The sequence below is a fragment of the Strix aluco genome, chromosome 9 (assembly GCF_031877795.1).
Source record: "Strix aluco isolate bStrAlu1 chromosome 9, bStrAlu1.hap1, whole genome shotgun sequence".
Lineage (NCBI taxonomy): Eukaryota > Metazoa > Chordata > Aves > Strigiformes > Strigidae > Strix > Strix aluco.
Genome location: NC_133939.1, coordinates 20626824 through 20652051, shown reverse-complemented (window position 1 = coordinate 20652051; position 25228 = coordinate 20626824). Strand labels below are relative to the sequence as shown.

General features: G+C 45.2%; 1 protein-coding gene across 4 annotated transcripts; it reads left to right on the top strand.

The window, feature by feature from the left end:
* The first annotated feature begins 4981 nt into the window (after window positions 1-4981).
* On the top strand, window positions 4982-24820 carry EIF4E2 (eukaryotic translation initiation factor 4E family member 2). 4 transcript variants are annotated; one of them, XM_074834098.1, is made up of 8 exons: window positions 4982-5068; window positions 5906-6020; window positions 7301-7435; window positions 9864-9968; window positions 12863-13015; window positions 13095-13231; window positions 21629-21707; window positions 24339-24820. In XM_074834098.1, exons 1-7 carry the CDS (start codon window positions 5049-5051, stop codon window positions 21672-21674), a joined length of 711 nt encoding a protein of 236 aa, XP_074690199.1. In that variant the 5' UTR covers window positions 4982-5048; the 3' UTR covers window positions 21675-21707; window positions 24339-24820. The 4 variants fall into 4 exon arrangements, 3 of the variants coding, with proteins under 3 accessions (XP_074690199.1, XP_074690200.1, XP_074690198.1); XR_012624310.1 differs by having other exon boundaries at window positions 12863-13231; XM_074834099.1 differs by lacking the exon at window positions 21629-21707.
* The last annotated feature ends 408 nt before the right edge of the window (window positions 24821-25228 follow it).

The following is a 25228-nucleotide window of genomic DNA, read 5'->3' as shown; positions in this document are numbered from 1 at the left end:
AATTGGGCTGATTAGGCACTTTTCTATACGGTGAAGCCTTTCCCTCACTCCTTGTAAAGGCACCTGAAGAATGATCTCCCAGTTAGACTCCTGCATCTTGATTCCTGCAGGCTCAGCTGTTTGTGTAATCCCATGCAAATCAAGAGCAGGCTGGGTGGGACCTCAGTGTAACGAAGAGTCATAGCCTATAAAAGAAGTTAATGATACAGCTTTCTCTGTTTGTAGGCATGGATCTCTCTGTCCCACCCCCTTCTTCCATCAACAACCTGATTGCTGATGCGCTTTTTGGACACTGCTTCTCTACAGAGGCTGCCATGTGCCAGAGGCTGCTCCAAGGCTCCCGGGACATGGCAGAATTCCAAGGACTGTCCCGTTCCCTGTAACTGTATCAAAGCCTGAGAGCACCCCTCAGTGAGCTGTGGCATGAAACGGTAGTTCTTTGCCAATGCACAGACAGGAAGAAAAGCTCTTAAATAAACACTGAACTCTGCTAAAACCAGCACTCACTTCTGTCCTCTGCTTTCGCAATAATGATCCCTCCGCAACCATTTCTGGCTTGCTTTGTCTTCAGGCCCACTGAATCTCCTGTAATAGCTCCCTTCAGAGAGACTGATCTGACTTTACATTGATATTATTCAGCATCAAGTTTGCCCTGGGGCCAGAATCAGGTTTTTCCTCTTAGCTTGTGCCTTGAAGGGTTTTGTAATAGCTCTGATTTCCTGTGTTAGACTGGGCTGCAAGAACTATCCAGAAAAAACAGGACAGGCTAATATGGTTGTGGCTTTGTAGAGCTACAGCCAAGTGTTGACTTAAGATTTAGAAGGGAACAGGTCATTTGGGAAAGACCACTTAGAAAACATAAGTAAAACTGTACTCAAGGACGTTTAAATCCCCCAAATCTGAAAGTTACTAATGGAGAGTGGGCAACCTGGAAAGTTAAGTGTATGGTAACTTTCCTTCATACGCTTCTTCTCCAAGATAATTTTTTAAAAATTTAAGTGATCATTCCTTTCCTATAGCCAGCCAAGTAATACATCTGGGCCATAGCAACAGTTAGGCACGGTTCAGCTGTGAACATTCAGGCTTTAAATGCACTATGAAGCCAAGATGTCACCATGTTCCTTGTGCTTGTATTTCCAGGTGTAGCTCTATGACACTTTCCCATGACTGTTGAGGTACTTCAGCACTATGTTAATGAGACTGCTGGTGGCACTAACACACTTGCAGGAACTATGAACACTTATTAAGGATGAGATCAGGAACCACCAGAAGATCTGGGTGCCTGCAGAGCGACAGAACTCCACTGGTGCATACCTAGCTCAGATGTTAAAGGTAACAAGTAATTGACTCTTGTGCAGCTGCAACATATTAAAATGATTGTAGTTAAGATATTTTCAGCTGCACTGCTACTTCCTTTTCCTTCTGAGAGACTGTTGAGGTATTTCTTTATTTGAATTCAATCTCAAAAGCAAACTACTTTGTGAAGGTACTGAGGATGTTCCTTGTCAGTCACCACAGAGAGAGTTCCACCCTAGACTGAAGGAAAGCTTATTGTACACTGTCTTCCTCAGTCAGCAAGATTATTTTTTTAACAGAGCTATATGGCTGCTGTCTTATCAGCTTCATTAACTCAGTATGGACTCTGTGATGAAACAAATCTCTGTTGCTGGAGATTTGTCATGCTTTTAAAAGTCTTAAATCTCACTGTCTGACTCATATCTGCAGCCAAAGGGTGACCCACTCTCTACATTCAGAGGAACCAACATGGTGCAAGCAATCACAGATCTCTTCATAGCAGGCTCAGACAACACCACTATCACTTTATGCTGAGCTCTCTATGATGGTACATCTGGAAGTACAAGGTGAGAAATGTGTGTATCTGCACTTACACATGTTGCTGTCCTTGCTCGTGGCATGGCAATATGCAGTTGACTCAGCTGCCCTAATCCTGCAGTGTAAGGTGTCTTGGGAATTTTGAGTTTCTGCATAGAGTCTATGCATCAGCTGCCTTCTTGAATACACGTTATTAGTCATTTTAGTCTGCAGGATGAGTTCAGGAAGAGCTGGATGCTGCCATTGGTCCATCCTGTAGAATTGAACATAAGGATTAAACAGTCCTGCCATACACAAATGCAGTTCTACATGAGATTACGTGTTAGAGCAGGATAAGTGCAATAGGGTTTGTGTGCACACAGGACACTGCACTGCAGGGCTTCCCTATTGCTAACATATGTTAATGCCACTAAGCTTTGGGGACAATCCTTAAACAAAGCAAAGCCAGGCAATAGATCCCTCTCACTGGTTTAAACACCACATGTTGTGTTTATATTTTGTCCTAGGCTGCAAAACTACCCAAAGGTGAGCTTGAACAACTCATGAGGAATTCTTCACTGTGAATCCTGTACTCAGTTTCCCTTTTCTTTTGCACAGATGTTACTTTTACCATTTTTCTGTACAGAATTTCAAGAGTTAGACCAGTATAAATAATCACCGGTAATGATGCTAGGCTTCTTTTAAACTGGTACAAGCTAAATATAAAAAACACAGAACCTCTAGAAAAACAGTGTCTGTATATGCAATTCATTATATCAGCAGAATACTTTAAATCCATATCCAACCTCATGTAGGTGGTTCTCTCCAACGGATAAGACCTACGTGTCTTTAGGGGAAGATTTCTTTGAGAAAATCAAGATCAAAATTGGGGGTCTTGGATCAGTGTGAAGCCTTCATTTCAGTGTTTTTTTTCCAAAGTTTCTGATTACTGTAATTACTGCATCCTCTGGTGCTCTAAAATCAATCTTTAAGAGTGCCTAGTAATTTCTAAATAAGCCAATCTGTAGGAGATAGCAGTGTGACCCTGTTTCTCACCCCCTAATAATTAGTTGGCAGTTGCATTGGGCAATTTTAAGACAGCAATTGATATCTTGGCAATTTATGTCATTAGTTTTTGACTCTGTGAAAAAGATCTTTGTATGTTCGTTTTGTCTTTCAAGTAGGACACCTTCATTTTCCCCAACATATTTTCTGTCCTGTATGATCAAGAGCAGTGGGAGAGTCCTTGACAGTTTAACCCTGGTCATTTCCTGGACAAGGATGGAAACTCTGTGAACAGAGAAGCCTTTATGCTGTTTTCTGCAGGTAAGAGCAATCCTCAGTATTGCATACGGCTGTCCTACAGTGACTGTTTCACAGGCCAAGACTTTCTTAACGTTTGATCTCCTGCCACAAGTATCTTTATTCATTTCCATAATAAGTTCTAGGTAGCAAAGAAACCAGAGGTGGTGATTTTGGAGACCTGCTACAACTTAACTTTCTCATGGAAAAGAAGCTAAGACTAGCTGAAATGCTCAATGAAATGAACTGCAATTGTGGTAGTATGGTAGATTGTCCTATGGGAAAACAAGGGCTGATTAAAGCTCCTTTAGAAGGCAGGAGATGCAAACCTGTTTGCTAATTAAGAACTGGCTCCTAGAAATCTTATACTAATATTGACATCAGCAGAGACTGAGAGGCCAGTAAACAGTCCATTAGGTTTATCTATGAACAGGTCTCCACAGCAATTTGTGTAACACATCCTTTCTGAAATATTTTTGTAAACTGCTGGTCTTCAGAGCACAAAGATCCCATTTATGTGTAACTGCAACCAACTAGGAAATTCTTTATGGGGTTTTTAAACTATTTCTGCTAGTGTCTACTTCTAAATAGTTTTCTATACCTTCTAAGATTATGAACACAGGTTTGAGCCCATAACACAACAGGATGGGAGAGGATATTTAGCCTAGGAATGGGGAGACCCCTTTTCCCTGTTCCACCATACTTCTATGATTTCAGAGATGTTGCTGAGACACCCATTGCCTTTGCTTCCAAATAGTAAAATAGGAATACCAGCATCGCATTACTGTGCTGTGCAAGAATAAATACACTCAGACACTATAGTAACAGAGGACATATAGTACCTTACATATGTTGAATACCCTTTTTTCATATTCCTGACCTACAGGCTATGGATTTTCTCTCACTCTCTCCACATCACAAGTTGGTGGAGAAACAGAAACTACATCAGTCAGATATCCATTTACTAATTCTGCCAGAACGCAGAATTTATTGGTCAGAGGTTTGTAAAGTACTACAAGAAGATTCTGTGCTCATGAGGTAACCCGGGAATGGATTCCTAAAATGTGAGGAGATGCTGGAGGAGGGACTATCTCCCCTGTCGTCTATAAACTGTCCATTATCATCTGCTGACACTGCAGGCTTCGCAGGCTCTTGACTGGCGTGGTATTTTTTCCCTCTCCTCTTCCTTCCCTGGACCCTATCCACCTCTCAGGTAGGGCATGCTGGAGAAATAAGAGTTAGCAGCCAGAGCAATGAGCTGTAGATCTTGAGAGATCTATTCACAGGATGAAGGATGCTGATGACTGGCCTGCGTGGCGATCATCCCCCAGTCCCACCTGTACAAGACCTGTGCCATCCCTCACTATACACTGAAGGGAAAAGGAAGGGATGGGGGCTGGTGGCCTGGCAGGGTCTTGTCTGTCACCGCAGGAGATAAATTGGGCAGACCCCTTAAAAAGTGACTGACTCCTAAAACTGTATCTACCAGAGACAAATGAACACAGTGAATAAAATGGCAAGGTACTTGAACCGGCTGGCTGTGTCTCTCTGCAGCGGGCAGCTGAGGGCTGGGCGTCGTGTGAGGTGACAGCTCGACGCCACGTCCCACCTCACGGCGCTTTCCCGCCTCTGGCGGCGGCCCCTCCTCGGGCCACCCCCAACATGGTGGCTCTGGCCGCCTGCCACTCCCAAGATGGCGGCTCCCCCCCCCCCCCCCCAGTGGGGGTCTCACCAGAGTCCGCACTCAAGATGGCGACGGGATTTTCCCTTTTCCCTTCTCCTCAGCTCCTTCCGTCGTGCGCCGTACTTATGGCGCCGGGGGGAAGCTCGGGGCGGCTCTCTCCGCGCCGACGGAAGCGGCGGAAGGCTTCGGGGAGCGGACTCGGCGGAGCGGAAGTCGCTGAGGTGGACGGAGGTGGCGGCAGCGAGCGACGATGAACAACAAATTCGACGCGTGAGTCGGTGGCGCGGCCCTCCCCACCCCCCCCCACCGCTGCGGGGGGCTGCGCGGGCCCGTTCCCTGCCGGGGGCTCGCCGCCGCCGCTGCGTCGGCGCCGGCCGGGCGAGACGCGATGAGTCACGGGGCCGCGCACGGCCCCGTTCCTCCCCTCCGAGCCCGGCCCGACCCTGCTCGGGTGCTGCCGCCTGGCCCTGAGGAGATGCGGCCCCGGGGGGTGGGGGTGGCCGTCCGAGGAGCACAAGGCTCTGCTGGTGGCGGGGCACCCCTCACCGTGCACCGCCGTGGGGCGGGCGGGCGGGCCGGCCGGGGAGTCGCGGGCCGCCTTTTGGCCCCGCTTCTCGCTCATCTTTTCCGGCCCTTCGCAGGGAACGGGGCTGGCGGAGAGAGCTGTGGGGTGCAGGGCGCTGGCGTGGTGTCTGCTGGCCTGAGGGGCGGCTTCTGCTGGGCTTGGGGGCGTGGGGAGCTGGGTGGGAGAGAGGCAGCAAAGTTACAGTGAAGGGTCTCAGTGTTTCCCCCCTGAGCACTAAGGGGTAGTTGGGGTTTTCTATGGCAGATCTGTGTGTAGTACGAGCTGCTTGAGTTTGTTCTAAAAAGGCATTTTGTTGCTTGCTTCTGCTTAAAAGTGTGTGGCTAAGATGCCTGTGATGGGCTCTGGGCATGCAAAGTAGTAGTAGTAGTTCTTACTGCGTGGGTTGTCAAGTGTAGATACACAAACGCTGATGGCCCTTGTACCACGGGCGGGCTTAGAAGCAGAGACTACTGGGGCTTGGTATGGAACTTCTCAGCTGCGAGATGCAAGACTCACTTTCTTTGTTCTTTTTTCTTTATAAGTTTGAAAGATGATGATAGTGGAGACCATGACCAGAATGAGGAGAATAACACACAGAAAGACAGTGAGAAGGAAAAGAATGATCGAGAGAAACCACAGAGTACTACCAAGAGGAAGGTATGGTGGTAGCATCTGCATTCCATCGCTAGGGCATGATGCGGGAGTGCTAGAGGGTCAGTCCTCAATTCAGGGATAAGGAAAATATGTGTTGGTGGGCTGTGGTCGCTTAATGCGCTGTTACTGTTGTAATGAAGGCAGAAGGGCTACGTTAGCAGTTGCATAATTTGATGTAGCTTTTGGAGGTATATAAACTGAGGGGTGAATGCTCCCTTTACAAATGCAGTTAGTACTCTGCCAGGTTTTTGAACAGAAATGAGAAATAAAGCTTTATTTTCCCCAGAAATTTTGTTTGGAAGAGGATGTGGAGGAAGGACTGATTGACAGGGAAGTAGTGGCTTGCAGTTGCTTTGGAATAACTCTTCAGATGGGTCTTGTATGTGTAGTGTAGCCTAGTTAAGAAGGCATATATCCATCCTGTTTGCTTTTTTTTTTATCTTGCGCTTAGGAAAACTATTCAGTCTAAAGTAATGCAATCCTTAAAAATTTCCCATAGACAAGAGGAGAGTAGAGATTTAAGCCCTAGTAACTCTTGCAACAATATCAAGTGATACAAGATAAGGGCTTTTGGGTTTAGGTTTTTTCCCTGGCAATTTTGACTCTTGCGTAATGAGTTCTTGTTAGCCTCTTTTATGCTCATTAGAAGTCTTTTTAATCAGAAATGGGTGCTTTGGAAATTGAAAAATGATCACTGCCCACTGCTAGTGATGGGTTCTGCCAAAGCTGACACAACGAGTTCTAAGACTAATCCTCCCGGAGTGTTAGGGTGTTGGTTGCTTAAGGGAGTTGGTGACACCAAAGGGTTATAATTGCTTTTGAATCATGGTTTAGTATAAATGGGTTTCGTTTTTCCCAGGGAAGGAGAATGTCTTTTTTATTTAATTTGAAAAACTTAAAATTCTCTCATTGCGCTTTTAGTTTGTCTTTTTCCCTTTGAGAGGGACACAGTTAAGGACTAAAGGAAAATTTAGTAATACTGCCTCTAATAGTTGTGAGGATTGCCTTTTTTGTGACACTCTCCTGAGCTTAAGTTATTATTTCCACAGCCATCCCTGCAATGCAAATTTCTAATATGCTTTGCAATAGTCAACTGCTGTTAGCCTAATCGTCCATTTCAGACAATTAAGACAGATAGTATTTTTCTGTAAAAATGAGTATCAGTTATTTGTTTTAGAGTCTGTGAGGGCAGGAACATGAACTTCTGATGCTGTGAATGTAATTTTCCCCATTCCCCTTCTAGAAGAGCGTTTGAGGGGTAAGCAAGCTTTTCTGTTCTGCAGGCTGTTGTCCCAGGGCCAGCTGAGCACCCCCTGCAGTATAATTACACCTTCTGGTACTCCAGACGAACACCTGGGAGGCCTACCAGCTCACAGAGTTATGAACAGAACATCAAACAGATTGGCACCTTTGCCTCCGTGAGTATATCCCTGTTGTCCTTGTGTCACTTGGGCACAGCATGGTCACTGTGGCTGCCTTACTGCCTGTGTGCTAGGTGTATGCACGTGCAGGCTGTGCTCTTGTCAAGAACAGAGGAGAGTGGGTGAATTGCCATGGCTTACGTATGAGTTCTTGAATTACCTACAGCAGGTGACATGTCTTAAGCGGTTCTCCTGTGCCAGACATCTGTGCCTGCAGTAATGGTGGTAGCTGGAATAATAATAGAAAATTAAAGAACTCCCATGCAGCTTAAATCTGCTAGCTGGAGCAGAACTTGACAGGTAAGCAAGAGAAGAAAGCAACAGCTTTTCTGGATGCAATGTAGGTGTGAAGCAAAGACTGTACAGTCATCCCCCTGCACTTCCCCCCTGCCTGTATTTCCATCACAAAGACTGTGTTTGGAACAAGCATCTGGCGTGCTGTATATACAAACAGCTGGTGGGTCCTTGTCTGTCTGGCAGTGATGACTGAGGTGCAGTTTGGTGTTGCAGTGAAATTCATTAAAAGGAAAACTGCCCTCCCTTTCCTCTTCACCTCTTTGTGGTTCTTTATTTCTGGAATAAATTGAGCGTATCCTGGAAAGGCAGTGTTAGGTTGTTGCATGGTACTGGTGTAAAACCATCATTAAGATCCCAAGATACATGAGCAAAACTTGTCTCCATTGTAGAGGCACCACATACAATGCCATTCTCAAGTCTAGGAAGTCTGTTTTTTTCTGGTTTTTTTTAAATGTAGTATTTTTCCAGATTTTCCAGGTTCCCCTGCAAATGTTAATTTTGCCCACCAGTAAATCTTCTGTAATGTCAGAATTTGTAAAGTTATACCTTCATCCCTTCTGGAGGCTGCAAAAATATGCCTGTCCAAGCAGCTGGGTTGTGTTACTGCATCCATGCTGGGTAAGAGTGGGCAGGATAGCTCTAAGCCTATTGCTGTGGGTAGTTACTGCTCCTATTCCCCTGTGTGAGCAAGTACTTTTAGTTTAGTGAATGAAAAATGTTGCTACTGCTTGATGATCTGGCAATAACTTTTTAGTCTGTTAAATCAGTGTAGCATTGTTTTAGCTTCTTAGGGGAAAAACTTCACATTCTTTTGTCTGCTCTTTGCTGCAAAGCATTTGTGGGTGTTATTGTAGGTTGGAAGTGCTAGAGTTCAGTTAGGATGGAGGGAGATTGGCAGCAGATCTGATAATGTGTTTGGTTCCAAATTCTGTCTGAGAAGGAGGAAGAACAAGCTTCAGAAAGAATTGTCTGAGCCTAAATCTGAGTTCAGATTTATTCTTTGCTTTTCAGTAGAAAGTTCTAAAGGTTTTAAATGCTAACCACTAGAGGGCATATTCACTCGGTGTAAGAATGTCATTTCTACACTGCATTTGGATGTGTCTGACAAAAATAGATTGCTTCTGACCCCCCTCAGTCACGGTTCATAATTTTATTGGCTATAAAAGCAAATTCCTGCTTGGATGGCAGAGGTCAGGGATTGGAGCAGAATTCCAAGTGCTGACCAAGTCATTAAGGTCTCTGTCAAAGTACTTGGGATGGTGTCTGACCCCTCCAGCTTCACTACTGATCTGCTTAATAGCTATCGTCTTACTGAGCAGGGTCCTCTTAAAATATGGAAATTAGTATAATCTCTTCCAGTGCCTTGTTTTGTTTTAAAGATCCAGCCTCTCTAAAACCCTTTCTTATCCAGAGAATCTGAAAGGATAAATATGTTATTTTTAAGCATTAGAGAAGATAATTCCCTTGCTTTCTGGCTGGGTTGTCTGAAGTAGACACAAGGGTGCCAGAATGGAGACTGGTCAAAGTGAAGTGGTTCAAGTGTACCATGGCAGATTGTAAAAGGAAATAAGAGATTTAAATAAATGCTCTGAATGGTGCCTTAAGATCTTAAACCAGTGCCAGAATGTGTCTTTTGTCTTAAAACCTGGATATAGTAAAATTAAATACAAAAAATGTCTCATTTGGAGGCTCCTGCAGTCTCCAGGATTGCAGAGAGCAGCAGTTAATGCAGGGCTAATGTGTATAGTGTAGAGAGCTGTAGCTGATGCACTTGACACATATCCACTGATTGAAAGTTTGTGCAATAAGATTTACAAGATATGTTTGGAACTGTCCTCCAGAGCAGCAGCTATCTTAGCACAGATTTCTTCAGACAAACATGAAGTGACTTTGGAGGCACCTCTTGAATATTCCAAGCAGTCGTGGAGCCAGTCAGAAACAGTCACCCAAGCTCTGATCCTACCACTGCTGTCTGGGTATCCTAATCAACACCCTTGTGACAAGAAAGTAGAACAGAAGAGGAGAAGGTGGCTCTGGCCAGCTGGTGTAGAAAGGGAAGCTTGTTTCTATAGGAATCTTGGCTGTGAACAGTTTGAGCAGCCTCATTGTGTGGTTCGTGTCATTGCAGGTGGAGCAGTTCTGGCGGTTTTACAGTCACATGGTACGTCCTGGGGACCTGACAGGCCATAGCGATTTCCATCTTTTCAAAGAGGGGATCAAACCCATGTGGGAGGTGAGTTGGAGCTCTCATTTCTACCTCGATATTTTCCCAGAGTATTCTGGAGGGAACTTTCCACAGTGAAGGGACCCTTGGCATTAAATGGCACTCCAGGCTTCTCTTGGGTGCAGTCCTTTCTTCTGGGTTTCCTGTAAACTTGTCCTCAGAATTCTGTCCCATGTAACCTGTGATCTGCTGGCAGAGGGGAGGGAAGATGCAGGGAGCTGCTAGCTGTGTTGCCCCAAAGGTTGCAGAGCTGCCCTTACCTGTGGGTCAGGAGGATCTCTGGGCAGTGTTGCCTGGAGCCCAGGAAGGGGGGAACCCCAACTAAGCTCTGTGCCTCCTAATACAGACACTTGCCCTTTATTATAGCTTTGTCCAGTGACAGCAGTGTGAGACTTTTCTCTAGAAGGGCTGGACCTCTGTAAGTGGAATTTGGCAAAGCTTGTAAGAAACCAACCCTTGTTTTTCAAGACAAGGAAGGAAGAGGTGCATATGGTTAAAAGCCTACAGCTGTATGCAAAGCTGAAGATGTAAATTTGCTTTTTTTGTTCCAGGGCACTTAGTTTGCTTCTGTTCATTCCTATCCAAATCTGTTAAAAAAAAAAAAAAAAAAATCTTTGCCCAGCAAATCATTCTTCCTGTTTCCAGCAATGACCAATACTATTCGCAATATGAGGATTTTATGCGTTGCTCTGAAGTACCTAATTACGCTGCTTGGTCCCAAGAAATTTATATGTGACCCTAGTTGGCAATTATTTTAAGCAAGGTATTTTACAGCCAGTTACAGCAAATACAATTTATATAAAACGTTTAACCCTCTTTGGACTCGTCATGAGCTGTCTGCTCTGATAACGTGTCAACCAGAGAGTCCACAAGTTAATGACACCAGAATTTTTATAAAGCATTTCCCTGTAGCCATTTTAAAATGGGGGTGGAGAGATTCTTTGTTTTTTTGCTTCTGGCCCCACTCCCTTCTTGTATTTATAGAAGAGGACCTGGATCTTGCTTCTGGCCTTCCCTTTGCTGCTTGCTTTTTAGGGCTTTGTTTATGCTCCTTTCTCTTACAGTCTAATCCTTACTTACTGTCATTCTTGTAGGCACATGTATGCATTTATGTAGCTCTGATCTTTCTCTGGATCCATCTGTGCCTCTTCTGGGTAAAGTCAGAAGCACTAAGCATAATGTTCCCTGGTGGTTTGCTGGGCTGCAGATCATTATTATTCTGGTAAAGGGAAATCAAATGCTTGACTGAACCGAAGCTTGTTTAACCTGAAAGAAAACTAACAATAACCATAAAACACACAATACAGCATCTGCCTCCCAATCACTGTTCTCTTTCTAGCCTTTAACCTGCTTAAACCACCTTTGAAATATTTTGAGTAATACCATTTTCTCTTTTGACACCCATTAGTCATTGTGGAAAGTTTGAGGAGTTAATCCCAACTCCCTGCTTAAAGACTGAAGCCTAGACAGCTTACTTCTTAGAGTGTGATGTTCACAACTTAGAAAACAAGGACACTTAATCAGAAAGTAGTTTGCATCTCATGGGAGTATGCGACATTCCTAGAACTTGTGTTGGTTTGGATTCTTCGCCATGCATGTGGCTGCTGTCATGCTTAGAGGTTTGTCCGGAGCTGATGCCTTCCCCTTTCAGTACAGGTTTTAGCACATACCTGAAAACTAGGAGGCTGGTGAATGCCGCTGTTATGCTGGCACTTCCGAGTTTGCTCAGGATTGCTTCGTTACCACTTGCTGTCTCTGAGAGCACACAAATGTTTTGTTTTATCTGAGCCCTAGAGAAGCTTTAAGGCTAAAATAAAGTTAACTTTGTTTCATTAAGAAGGGTTGGGCTGCCTTGCCTAGCATCTTTGAAGTGTGTCCCAGCTTGGCAGAGGGGATTGCTGGTGATTTGGCCAGGGATGTCCTGTGTTGTGCAGTCCCCTCCGAGTTATCCTTTGCTCTTCTCTGTTTCTGTCCTAGACCTGTCTTCCCTTTCCCTTCCTAACTGCCACCTCTTTGACTTGTTCCTACCTCTCTCGTTCCGGCTTTGGATGGAATTTGTTCCCCTCTCACCTTGTAAGATTTCACAGCTACAGTGTTGTACAAGAGAGTGCCACAGCGTTCTGCACAGAGGAGGAGCTGCTGTTTGACATAGGTGTGCATTCTGTGAAGCAGGGGAGTCTGTAGCAGTTTTCAGCTCTTTCAGGTGCAACATGGAATCACAATATTGAGGTGATGGACTGGGTGCTTAGCATAAATTTTTTTCTTTACTCTCCCCCCTCATTTTTGGTTATTTTCCTGGGTCACCACAGTCTGGAACAAACATTCAGCTGTATGATGTGTGATTATGTCAGTGATTTCCAGAGAATGGACTGTGTTAACACAGCTTGTGAGCCCATTCCTGGAAACGTGGAAGGAAAGCGTTTATCAACTTTTCACTTGTTTTTAAATACCACTTTGCAAACTTTGTCCCTGCCTTCCATGTTCTGTGGTGAGGGATTTTTCCTGGTTTACAAGCAGAATTAAGTATACAGGGGATTAGACAAAGGGGGAATCAGTCTCAGCTTTAGGACTAGTTTTAGGGTCCTTGCCTCTAGTTCTGTGTGTAGATTGGTAGGCTGGTGTTGAGCTCTAGTGTTTTGATCTCACTAGCAAGGACTACTTCAGTGCATAAAACTTTGGAATGCTGAGAGTCATTGTTTCAAATACTTTGTATTCAAAGTAAGTGGTATACCTCTGTCTCTCCTTGTACTGGGGAGAAGCAACATGCTCTTGCTTGAAAATACCTCCATTCTGTCCCTTGCCCCACCCAATCAATATCTGCTCCTGTCTGTGGCTCTGCTATCTTGTGGGAAGCAGAAAAATAGCTAAAAGAAAACAAATCGATTTCTTGCCCCTCTTCCTAGGATGATGCCAACAAAAATGGTGGTAAATGGATTATCCGTCTGCGAAAGGGCTTAGCGTCACGATGCTGGGAGAATCTCATTTTGGCAATGTTGGGAGAACAGTTTATGGTAGGGGAAGAAATCTGTGGGGCAGTCGTCTCTGTCCGATTCCAGGTAAGTGCTTTGGAGAACTTCCATTTGGCAGGGCTGCAAAAAGTACCATCTGTTTACCCCCTCGCATGCTGTTCTGTAGGAGGATATTATCTCGATATGGAACAAGACAGCCAGCGACCAGGCCACGACAGCCCGGATACGCGATACGTTACGAAGAGTGCTCAACCTACCTCCCAACACCATCATGGAATATAAAACACACACCGATAGCATCAAGTACGTGTGGTGGCAGGGGGAGGGCCTGCTGCTGGTTGCATGCATGCTTGAGCAATTTAATGCAGATAGCAAGAATTGAAAGAAGCGCTCATGTGCGTTAGGGCTGTTCACTGCAAAGAATAATACAAACAGCAGCATTTGTTGCCAGTGCGCTTTGAAAGCCAAATATCTGTGTCATTATCGTGCTGTTAGGGACATTTGGTTCTAATAGTAAAACCTATTTTATTAAGTGTATATATAGTCCAGGGCTTTTTTAGTAATCCGCCCAGCCTGTCACCTGGGAGATGGGCAGCCCAGTGTGGGACTGTGGCTTGATGTATTCAAAGACAAGATTGCAGTGGGGGGGACGAGATCATTTGAATAAATAGAGATTCTGGGGAATAAAGTGCGGAAGCTAAGGGGGATTTATAGTGCCATTAGACTTATAAATGGTCTTGGGAAAGTGCTGTGTGAATTTACAGTGCTGTACAAATGATTTCTAATCATAATAAACGTCGTATATTAAGTCTTCCAGGCCCTGGTGACAGAGGCTCTTTAACAAGAGTAGAAGATCATGGTACACAGAGAGGACAGCTGTATTTTTAAATAAACCTATTATAGCTTACCATACCAGGCCATTCAGGGTGACTTTTATTTCCTACAGATTGACAAAAAATTGCACGTATAGGTATTAGTTAGAGGTGAATAATGTAATTTTTCTTTTTTCTTAAGTGTATTATAAACCAATACACTGATTAGGTCCTATTGTTTAAATTAACACTTGAAAAGGTGTACCCGGAAAAAGAAGTGAAGCAAATTAATAAGACACTGATAGAGCAGTGAGCTTTCTAATCTAACCTGTAGTCAGGGTGCAAGTACCTTTCATGACTTCCTTTCATTACACTAGCTTGTCCTTTCCACATACTCACCCTGTCATCACTGTGCTGTCAAACAGTTTGGTGAGATCAGTCCTGTTTTTAGCAGACAGCTAGCTTTGAGTTGTGGCCAATTTTGAGTGTGGGTCACTAGCAATAATACAGAGGTCTTGTTTAAATTGCCTGTAGGCATCTCGTGTTTCACGTGGCCCTCCCTCCTGTGTGGGGTAGGGGGGAAGAGAAGGGAAGGAGAAATTATTATTATTAAACTGAATCTTTTCCAGGCAGCTTTGGTTTCTGAAAGTTCTCACTTCTGTTGCTGAAATCTCATATTCGTGATTTTGCCAGTAACATTTCTCATGCACTTTTTGCCGGGAGAGGGCGCTATCGACTCTCTGTCTATGTTATGAGATAGCAAAGTGCTCATGTGGACGCATAACAGGATATTTCACTCCTGTTCAGCAGTAGCAGACTGCAGACTGTAGTGATGTGGCTTTGTGGTGGGAGGAGGGAGGTGTTTGACTTCTCTCTGTCTCTGTAGGGAAAACTGTGTACTGAGCCAACTGTCCTAAGCTGCAGTGTTGGTTCATGTAGCAGGTTTAGAATGGAAATGATGTGGCCTTTGCCTTACACGCTATCTCCACCAGCACTTCCTAGCACAGAGAATGCTGCTGTGGCAATGATTGTAACTGTCCTTGCTCTGGCAGGTGTCAGTCCTTGAGTGATGGTGCATCCAATATTGTGGTCTTATTTCCCTACAACAGTGTAACATGCCATGCTTGCTGCCCTCTCTTCCTGCATAGCATCAAAGTTTCATTTTGTGCTGCTGACGTATGGTGCAAAATGAGCTTGTCCAAGAATAACAGGTGTTTGAGGAATCAAGTTTAGTAGCTCAGATTACAGCTGGGAGCAATTCTTAAACAAGGGCGGGCTGGCTTGTCTCCTGCTTATTTGTCTGTGAGTAGAAGGGATAGTCAGGAATTGGTTTGATGGTGTCCTAGTGAGGTAGATCTAAGCAATTAACCTTCCACCATGTAGGGGATCATGAGAACCCTTTTTTTTCCGTTGCCTCGCTTGAGCTGCATCAGTCTGATTGCATTGCTGGCCAACATCTCCTAATGGCACTGGTGTAAATTCAGAGCAGAACTGCTTGTCAGTGGAGTTCCTGTGTAGTGATGTGTGGACCGACTTCTTGTGCCTTTCTTGCATGGTGCCAGCAGGCAGCAAGCGGCAGCAGCTGTAGAGAGGGGACGGTGCCTGTTTCATTGACAGAGAAGAGCAGGACAGCCCCAGCTTTCAGTCTGACTCTGCTTGGCTATGCTTCATATCATTAAGGTTCTCTCACTAATGAAGAATCTCTTGTGTAACTAGTTCTATCCTCCATAAAGTCTGGCTCCTTCTCCTCACCCATCTATCAAGCCCTGTTGAAATACTGTCTGTCATGAATAAACTCCACTTATGCTGTGCATGTACCATGTGATTTATGACTCGGGAGGGCTTTCTAGCCAGCACTCTATATTCACACTCTGGCTGTGTTTTATGAAAGGCTCTAATGGAAGAGCCATGCTGTAGGCTTTGTCAGGGCTGCCTTTCTAGGGGGGCTCGTGGCATTTTTCATTTGTATGGGCTGCATCTCTCCACTAGAGCTTTGCTCATGTGCAGGGTTTGATTGGCATTGATTGTGCTTCAGGGAAGGGAGCACGCTTAGCAAGAAAAGAACAGGCGTTTCTCAAAACCTTGACTTTTAGGTAGTGAATTGACCTGGATTAGCTTTTAACACACTGTAAATGAACGCTTCTGTAGAAATTGCTAGCATGCCCCTCACTGTGGGACCTCAGCCCTGTGTTTCAGGTTTTATATATTCCTTTTGTGATGATGCATTTCATATTAACTCATTTTTAGACACCATTTTTCATGAGTTGTCAGTGAGGCTGCAGCCCCCTTTGTTTCAGAAAGCGGTGGTGCTGCCAAGCTGCATTTGAAAAGTATCTGTTGCTTCACAGCTATTCCAAGGAGCTATTCTGCATTCTGTCGTTTCTGCTCTCAGTGATGGGGCTTGTGCATTTAGCTAGATAAGCAGATCTTTCATTGCAATTTTCCTGTGTTTGTCCTTTCTCTTGCTTGTGATATTGACAAGCTGCCTAAATCCTAGTGAGTGGAAGGGTCAGCCTAGTCTGTATTAATTTCCAATCTTGCTAGAAGAGCTAGAACAATCTCTTGGACTCTGCTTAATTCCAGGGGATTTATAGTATCTCAGATGTTACACTGCTGAGCACCTGAAAAGAACATATGTGACATTTTGTGGGCTACCTTGTTTCAGTAGCTGGAGAGGCTTCTCTTTGTTCCCTCAGAGGTGGACTGAGAGAGGTGCACTTGGATGTAGTGAACCACTTAATAGGTTCTGTTCATCAGTGGTGTTAACCTTGGAGGTGACACAGTCCAGCAGTGACAGTGGGTTATGGACAGTGGCACTCCCTGTGGTTTGGAATTAAGAAAAAAAAACCAAAACAAACAAAAAAACCAACAGACCTCTTAAAAGACCTCTTACTGCCTCCTTTTTTTGAAAGCAGAATATTGCTGTCCACAGCCTGGTCATGTCTCAATGAAGCCACTGAAAATATTCAGGTATCTGTAGCGAGTGAACTGCAGTTGGGAAGAGGGGTGGAGGGGAAGTGATTGCTGTAAAGTTTGATTTTTTTGAGCATTGCAGCATGACGTGCTTGGCTGTCTTGCATACACCTTTGCCCTGCCTGGGGTTATCAGCCTTTTTTTTCTGCACCTATCACTGTGTGGTCAGTGACCATCTCCTGTGTTGAGAGCTCTCACCTGCAGTACCACCCAGAAATCCCAAGCAAATTCAACAACGTTGCTTCGTATGCCAGGAGAGACCAGACCTGTGGCCATACAGCAGGCTGTCACTGAGCGGCCTGGTCTGGAAATATTTTGGTTGCTGTGTGACTTTATGGATCATCCTGTCAGCTCTAAAGCAAGGCTGCTTTTTCTGAAAACAAAGCTTCAGTTATTTGTAAGTGCCTGCTGCAGTGAGAGCTGAGCAGGGTATAAAACTATCCTTTCCTTTCAAAGTCACCACTGATAACTAATGGGATGACTCAAGTAAATGAGAATAGTTGATCTTAATAGGGCTGGTACTGGGTTCATTTCACTGCAGGCAGTTGAAGGAAATGGCCTCAGACTGTATTTTAGTTAGGAAACAAGCACATACCCTATGGAGGAAATAAGGGTATGTGCTGTAAGAAAACTGCAGGGGCAAGGTTCTCAGGACAAGAAAATGAGGAATGACCAAAAAAGTGAGGAATGACAAAGAGAAATCCCCATGGAAGTGGCAGGTGTTGGGCAAGAAAATCAGTGTTTGTGAGGCAGTAAGCTGGCAGTGGGGTACTTGTGGGAAGTCTCCCTTACATCAGAGTTCAGCTAATTCTGTAACACTGTTATGTCTTTATAGCACTGGTTTCCATTTGCTTGCTAATCTCCAAGACTAGGAGAACTCGTCAATGCTGCTGGCCTAGTTGTGTCATCTTTATCTTTGACTGTATCTTAAATGGTGTGGGCAGGGTTAACCTTGTCTAAAGTTAGATGGTTTGCAAATGGGACCCATACACACTGTCTGATGCCTGTCGATGGAAAGCAGGTTGCCTTGGGTCTTGCCAGCTCTAGAGAGCTGCGTTGTTTCACCCTCATTCCTTCAAGTCTGAGAGCAGGAATAAAAGCTAGAGGAGAGCGATGAGGTTCCAGATCTGATAGCTGTCCTCTTCTCCTGAGTCTCTGCAATACTGGCTTAATTCATTTATCACTCCATTCTCCAATTCCAGTAATATTTCCAGGTGCTGCAAATAGAAGAGCACTTCCGTAGACCTGGGCTTTGAAATGATAGATTCATTGATTCATTCTCCATTACCGTAGTATGTGTTATTCAGAAGTGTCCGTGACTTTGTAAAAGGCTTCCTTATCTTGGTGGCCCATCTCTTACCAAAGAAGTGACTATAACTTATTTATTTCATGTTTCTTTTCAGGGAGGTCAGTTCAAGTGTGTTTGTTTCAAAGTCATGATGACTTCCCTATTTGCCTTTGATACAGATGCTGCCAGATATGTGAAAGAATTATTTCAGACTAGAAGAATATCCTAGATTTTTTTTAAAGCTATTAGTTTTCAGGCCTGTCACAGAGTTCTTGACTGGCTTTGAACAAATCCCAAATGCTCTGACAGAACATGGGGAGCACCTGGGACGAGGCCATGCTGCTCTGGAAACCACACCTGCAGAGTGTAGTAAGTAGTTGGTGTGCTGGGAGATTGCACACAGGCTGGTGGAAGGGACAGACCTTGGTGACTGTTGTGAGGGCAGCACGCACTGTGGGCTGCTCTCTGTCTCCTTTTTTAGCTGGGGAAGGAGATGGTAAGGAGGCAGGGCTGCACAGGGAAGTACTGAAGGGGAACTGCTAGGACTTTAAGATTGAGGGTGGTTGGAGGAAACAGCTAGTGCTGCTTGCACAATGGTGATTTGGAAAGTCCCTTGAAACAGCTGTGACTTCTCTTCCTCTTTTTGCTGGAGTCTCTGGTAGTGGCTTCTTTTTGGTTTTTTGTTTTTTGTTTTTTTTTCCCCCCAACTTGATGGGGATAAAGGGAGCCCTGCCTGGATCCTGACCCTGGGCAGTAGGGGAGAAGGTGGGAAGTTTCAACAGTTGTGGGTCCAGAATGAGTGTGGAAGAACAGGTCTGGCTGACTTTATTTAGACTGCTAATGTTTCCATTTCCCATCTGTTCAGTGGGAATAACCTAAGTGTTGGGGATCAATTCACTGAGTATCTGATCGCTGTGCAGACAGTATAGCAATAAGGTACTAAAAATGTCTATACATAAAAATAACCTCTTAGACTCTCTGGCACTGTGCCTTTGGCACGTCACAGGTCATAAAGATTCTGCCAGACAAAATTAACTGGCAGCCTTGTTCGGTATGAAATGGAGAGCCGTTTGCTCCGCTAGCATAGTTTAGGTACATTAGGGCAGACACATCCTGGTAGACTTTTTCAGTCAAGTCAGCAGATAGTTGGAGTCATTAGTACTATGATATGTATGAGGGTCTTGGCTTAAAAATTCTTGGCTAGAAGAGCTTTTTCTCTATGTCTGTGAGAAGGACTTGGCAGCTGAAGGACTGTGTGCATGATGTTATTGGGATGTTGGAATGGGGAACTCCTTGGTTTGAAGGGGGTAATAAATTATTGATTATGTTGACAGATAATCTGCTCTTGTGTCACTTCTGCAGAGAACAGAAGTTACGAGTTTGGGGAGAACTGTGGGAGAGGAAAGAGAGAAGATGTCATAATGGGTGATGGAAATGCAGTAGAAATACAAGACTTGGGAAGTTGGAGGGAGGACATGAAGGTAGAGACTTTTTGACAGGGCTGGAGATGTGCATAGCTTTCTAACCTGCGTTCAGTAGCTAAGAGGGCTTTCTTCCCCCCAACTTTCTGCTGAAGGGAGGCAGCTGTGCCCACAGTGTCTAGTACCATGTGCTGACTGGGTGACATGGGCAGTTTTCCTTTCTCTGGAAGATTTCTTGGCCTTGTGACCTTGAAGGGTGTTGTGTCTGGGGAGACTTGGGGGGAAAGTTCCCATTTAGGGGCTTCTGTGCCACTGCCTTGCTTAGAATGAGCCACTTGTGGGTTTCTCTCCTCCAAGCAGCATACTGCTGTACCTCAAGCTGAATTGCACATCTGACCTGGTATACTAATGCAGCACAGCTGTGTCCTGTGGTCTGACAGCATCCTGTTCACCTACAGCACCCTTTGCTGTCTTTCTCCCTCACGTTTCCTTTGGCTTCAAGGGCTCATGTCTCAGGGTCAGCTAGAGATACCATGTAGCTTTGGGACTCCCATGGATGACTGTTCTTCACTCGTCCATCCTAGTCAAGATCAGGAAGATTTTGAGCTACCATGGATGGAAGAAGACTGAGGAGAAAATGTAGCCAGCCATAGATAAGGACTCTCTTAGACCACCTGATCACCTTGGTAGTTCACTGGAGCCTGTGCCTTTGGGGGGCTATGGAGATTTAGTTGATTCTTGGAAGCTTTGTCAAAGTAGTTTTAAGCTGGGAAAAACTGGAGTGTTTTTCCATTCACGAGGCTTGTACTGGTGGTGCTGAAGTCAGTGATCGTTAGGATTTCACCTGAAGCACTTTCAAAAGAGGGATTTGCTGTCCTGTGGTCTGAGAAGGCAATGTCACCATTTCCAAGCTGTATACCACAGTGACAAGCTTTTTGCTTGTGCCCTCTTTGATGGGTTCCTAGCAAGAATGCCTGTATGTGGTGTACAGTCTTGCAGAGTGCACGTGACAGGTATCTGTATTTATTTGGGCTATGACTTTACTGGGAAAGAGCATGTGACACCAGAGCTGCTTCTGCAGATGCTGATTGGGAGCTTGACTCTGTGAGGCTCAGGTAAGAGCCAGGCTGGTGGTCTGGTTTTGACACGGATGCTGACTAATACAGGGTTTCCATTTCTGGACTCTCCTGTTGTGTTGCAGTGGCCTGATGAGTCAATGCAGAAAACAAGATGTGAGGTAGCTGCTAAATGCCAGCAGCAAAATCTGCAGAGTGGTCTGGGTTTATGACTGACCTGGGCTCCCTTTAAGGTCCCTCCAGCTCCATGGGACTCTCTGGGTTCAGTAAATGGCTTGGCATGTGCTATAGGCACCAGCACTGTTTTGTTGGGCATGGAGAACTGTGAGGTTCTTAAATGTGTCTGATCCCAGAAGATAATAGTCATGCTCGCATTAACCTCGGCATCTTTTCCCTGAGAGGGCTTTCAGTATGCCGCCTTTGTAAAACAGACAGCAATTTTTCAGTCTGCTGGCTTCGTCCGTCAGTAGCATTCTCCACCAGGGAATGCAGCGTTAGGCCTGTCCCTCTAACTTATCTGAAAACATTTTCATTTCAAATAGCTGTAATGTTTTTACTGGGTCACCATTGACAGTGCAGGTTTACAATAGGAAATGAGACTTTCTAATAACAATTGGATTCTGCCACCTGATTGAAGAATTTTGTAATAACTAAGCCATGTGGCATTAAAAGAAGCCCCTTTTGGGGGGATTACTACATACACAGGTATGTGGTAAAGCATGAGGCCAGTAACTGGCTGAGCGTAACCAGCCAAGGAACGTGATAATCCTCCAGAAAGACGTAACATCGGCTATTTTATTAGCAATAGGAAATGGATATTCCATTTGTGACTGGGAAGGTCATACCTGTCTCTGGGTATTAATGTAGCTATATCACCAGCAGCCAGTGGGAACGCTTCATGTCTGTGCAGAACGTTAAAGCTGCCTCGCGCTGTCAGATGTTTGGCTGGGTTTTAAGGATGCTTCTATCCACTAGGGCTATCAGAGAATATTGCCTTGCTCTCTGAAGACAAGTGCCTTTCAAACGCCATTGAATGTTTCTGCTCTCGTTAAAAGTTAAGAAGCCTTTGATCTGAAGTGCTGTTTTTTTTGGTTTTTGTTTCATTTTTTTTTTTCCCTCTGGCTTGCCAGGGCCTGGGAGGAGTTTCATGGCCTGGTGAACAGCAGTGGCCGCTGATCGAACGCTCCCCCTCCCTCTGTCACACCCAGGGTAGGGCCTCATCTTTCTTCCTATGTGACTTCGTGGCATACCTCTCAGCTTCCAACCCCCTTTCCATGGGCTGGCATGTTCTCTTGCCTTATGGGCCTGGTGGTGGACCCATTCTGCTATTGGCTCTTTCCCAAAGGTCAAAATTATTTTTCTGATTTTTTTTTTTTTTTTTTTTTTGACCAAAGACCCCAACATTCACCAATTCACCGTGGTCTCTATTCACACAGCACTTTTCTGTGGTGATGCTGAGTGTTATTTTGCTAATGTGTCCTTAGCACTTGTGCAAGGCACTTGTATCCCAGACCTGGTCCCAGGAGGCTGAGAGGTATGTCTTCAGCTTGGATCTGTTGCCTAGGGTTGACTGTAAGCAGATATGGAGTGGTAAATGAATGCTAAGCACATCCATGTGATGGACACTGAGAGAGGCGCCTGGAGCTTGGCGTATGTGCCTTTGCTCTTGACAGTGGGCTGGAGCAGAATAAATTAGTCTGTCAATAAAAGCTTGTTCAGGAAGGACACACAGTCGCTACTGTATTTAGAAATAATAATGCTGTGGCTAATGAGATGAAACCACCTGCTACTTCTGGTAGTGGCAACTGACCATGTGCAGAGAAAATAGCCGAGGTGAGCTCAGGGCTGTTGTGAGCCTTGCAGCTCAGATTGTTTTTTGCCTCTAGTGCCCACTTCCCTGATGGCAGGCCCTTTCCTTAAGGAGGGCTAGCAGAAGGCCTGGCGGCGAGAGTTGCGTTTGGTTGTAGCCAAGTGGGATTGCTGCATTGCTGAGTGCCAGAGCAGAGGAACCCACTGGAAGGAAGCGTTACGTTGCCCATTTCCCACCCCGTGGTGGTATGTAGCTGCTCCAACGCAGCTGAGCTCTGCGGGGCTGCTGGGGATCCCAAAACCTCCCTCCACAGCTTTGGGCAAGCAGTGTTCTCATAGCTTGCTCTGAAGTCATGGGTGAAAATAATATCTATCTTTCCTCACAGATTTGGCTTTTTGTGAGGATCAATGGTTACAAAATGTTACACAGGCACCTGGTGGTGTTGTTATTGTTTGATGACATTCAAGCAACCTTCCAGAAGAGGAGACCAGCTCACTTCATGAAATACCAGTCTCAGAAGGCAGTAAATGTACCAAGTGTATAGGAAAACAGTGACAGAGTTGATTTAGCTCTCAACTGTATTGGGTTACCTATGCTGAGCAGGGAGAGTAGTGATGAGCAGAGGGCCTGGGGCACCCCGATACAGGCAAAAGGCGAGAAAATGTAGGAACCTGTCAGAGAAAGAGCTAACCAAAGTGTACTGTCCTCCTGAGGTAGATTGCACAGGTGAAAGTACAGTATGGAGTAGAAAACCAAACCACTGTTGCAAATTAACCAGAATCCGGTTAATGAATCTTGAATCATGTTCCCAAATGGCAGCACAGCCTACTTCCCTGGCAAGTGCAAAGGTGAACCCCAGTCTTCTGCAGATGGCCTCCAGCATGGTTTTTGCTGTCATGTCATAGCAGAGTAACTTGTTTAACTCTTTACAGAGTGTTTTTTACATCCTTCTGCTCCTCCAGCTCTCTAGCCCGCCTCCTGGAGGTGTTCCAGCATGCAGTGTGCTGTGATGATACAGCTACCGTGCAGCTCTTGGCAGCACGCAGTGCTAGCTCAGGGGTTTAAGCAGGATTTTACAGTCATGCAGAGCACCTTGATTCTGAAGCCGCTGCCTTTGCTCTTCAACACAGCTCTGCTGATTTGGTGTGATATATGCTGGGGCATCCTTAGGTGTTTGGTTTGGGCAACTTACTGCCCTGTTGCTGTTATGGGCAGAGCTGCCAGACCTATCCTCTCAAAATAATTGCAATCTTATTTATTTCCATCAGAGTTTAAAAAGCACACCACCTTTCTATTAATGTGTAAATATGCTTTGCCTATTGCTGCTGCTCACAGGCTAGCAGTAAGCATTAACACAGGTTTCTGTAACCTGCCCCATCTTCAGTTACTGCCATGTGCCGCAAGACTATACAAATGAAGGTTGTGGACCAGCAGTTCTTTCTTGGTCAGTAGCCCCTGCAACTCACATGCCTGTACTCATGTGAGTAAAAGCTGCTGAAGAAACTCTTCTATTTAAACGTGAGGGAAACGTCCTCTTCATATTAGATATTCTTTTAAGGTAGGAGAGACCAGAGAGCTAAACTTGTTGACAGCATGACAAAAGGAGCCTAGATACAAGGGACAGAGGCAGAAGGAGGTTGGACTGACAGTGTATTTGTGCTCCAGGCAAGATCCCTGAGGACAAAAGTTTGGGAAGGAAGAGATCTTGCAAGTTGTTTAAACACCAGAATCTTATCAGGGAGGTTTCCAGGGTCTATCATATGCTTTGCTCACAGGAGGTGACACTTTTTTCTTCCTGATGAATGGGGATAAACCAGGATCTTCCTGTGTTCCAAGTGTTCTGGAGCAGCAGGTTGACTTATGTGAAAAGTCTCTCGTTAGAAAACAGATCTGCTTGGGAGGTTTAACAAGCAGTGATTTGAGTGACGAACTGGGATGGCAACACTGGTAGCCATGGTGGGTGGGGTGGGGGGGTGCTGTGATCTGAAGGAACGCATACCTTTAACCTCTTTCTTCCCTCTGTTTTCCAGGGATAATTCAAGCTTTCGAAACACAAAAATCACATTGTGAGAACAAGAGTTGGCACTAAGCTCCTCTCTCCGTGTCGAAAGCACTGAGAGGTCTCCACCAGTGCCCTCCGAACTCTGAAGGGACTCATGGGCCACTCTCTCGCACTCCTCCTTGGAGGAAGGATCCATCTGAAGCCTTCCAGCAGCGGTGACAATAGAGGCTGATTTTGTCATACAAACTTTTTTTAGCAGTGGGGCGGGAGGCCAACCTTTTAATTAGCAGCGTGCCCTTGGGGCCGCATCTTGCAGCACTTTCCTCTCTTTCTCTACATGGCATGCAGGATCTCTGGGATTCTGCCTCAACGTCAGAGCCTTTTGCTGAGGGATACCAGTATTATAAATCTCTCTGCAGCTGGGAGGAGCTTCCCAGTTGAGAGTCAGCCCTATGGTTTTCAAATGCCCCCTTTCAGCTCTGCCAATAAATTATTGGGTCTCTTTGTTTCTTTCAGTCTCTCTTTTTTTGGCTCTGTCTAAAAATGGGTGGGATGGTATTTGGGCTGTGATAAGGCCCCAGACCTTCTGCCAGATCCATAAAGCATCTTCCCCTGAGCTGTCTACCTGAAGCAGCAAAGCATCCCAAGTGCCAGTGGTGGCCAAACTTTGCTGTGTTTGTGGCATTATATGGGCAGAGGAGTTAGAGATGTAACATCTTGCTTAAAAAATGAGCTGCTTTCTTTGTCTTTGCCCCTTCTTTGTACTCCCTGGTTAGCAGTGCCTTGCACCCAGCCCTGGTTGTTGGGGAGAGGAATGGAAGCTTCCTTCAAACTAGGACAAAGAGATGTTTGGTGTCACTTAGTTGCCTTGACTCTGGCTGTCTCGGTGGAGAGCCAGCAGTGCTGCCCTGCACTGGA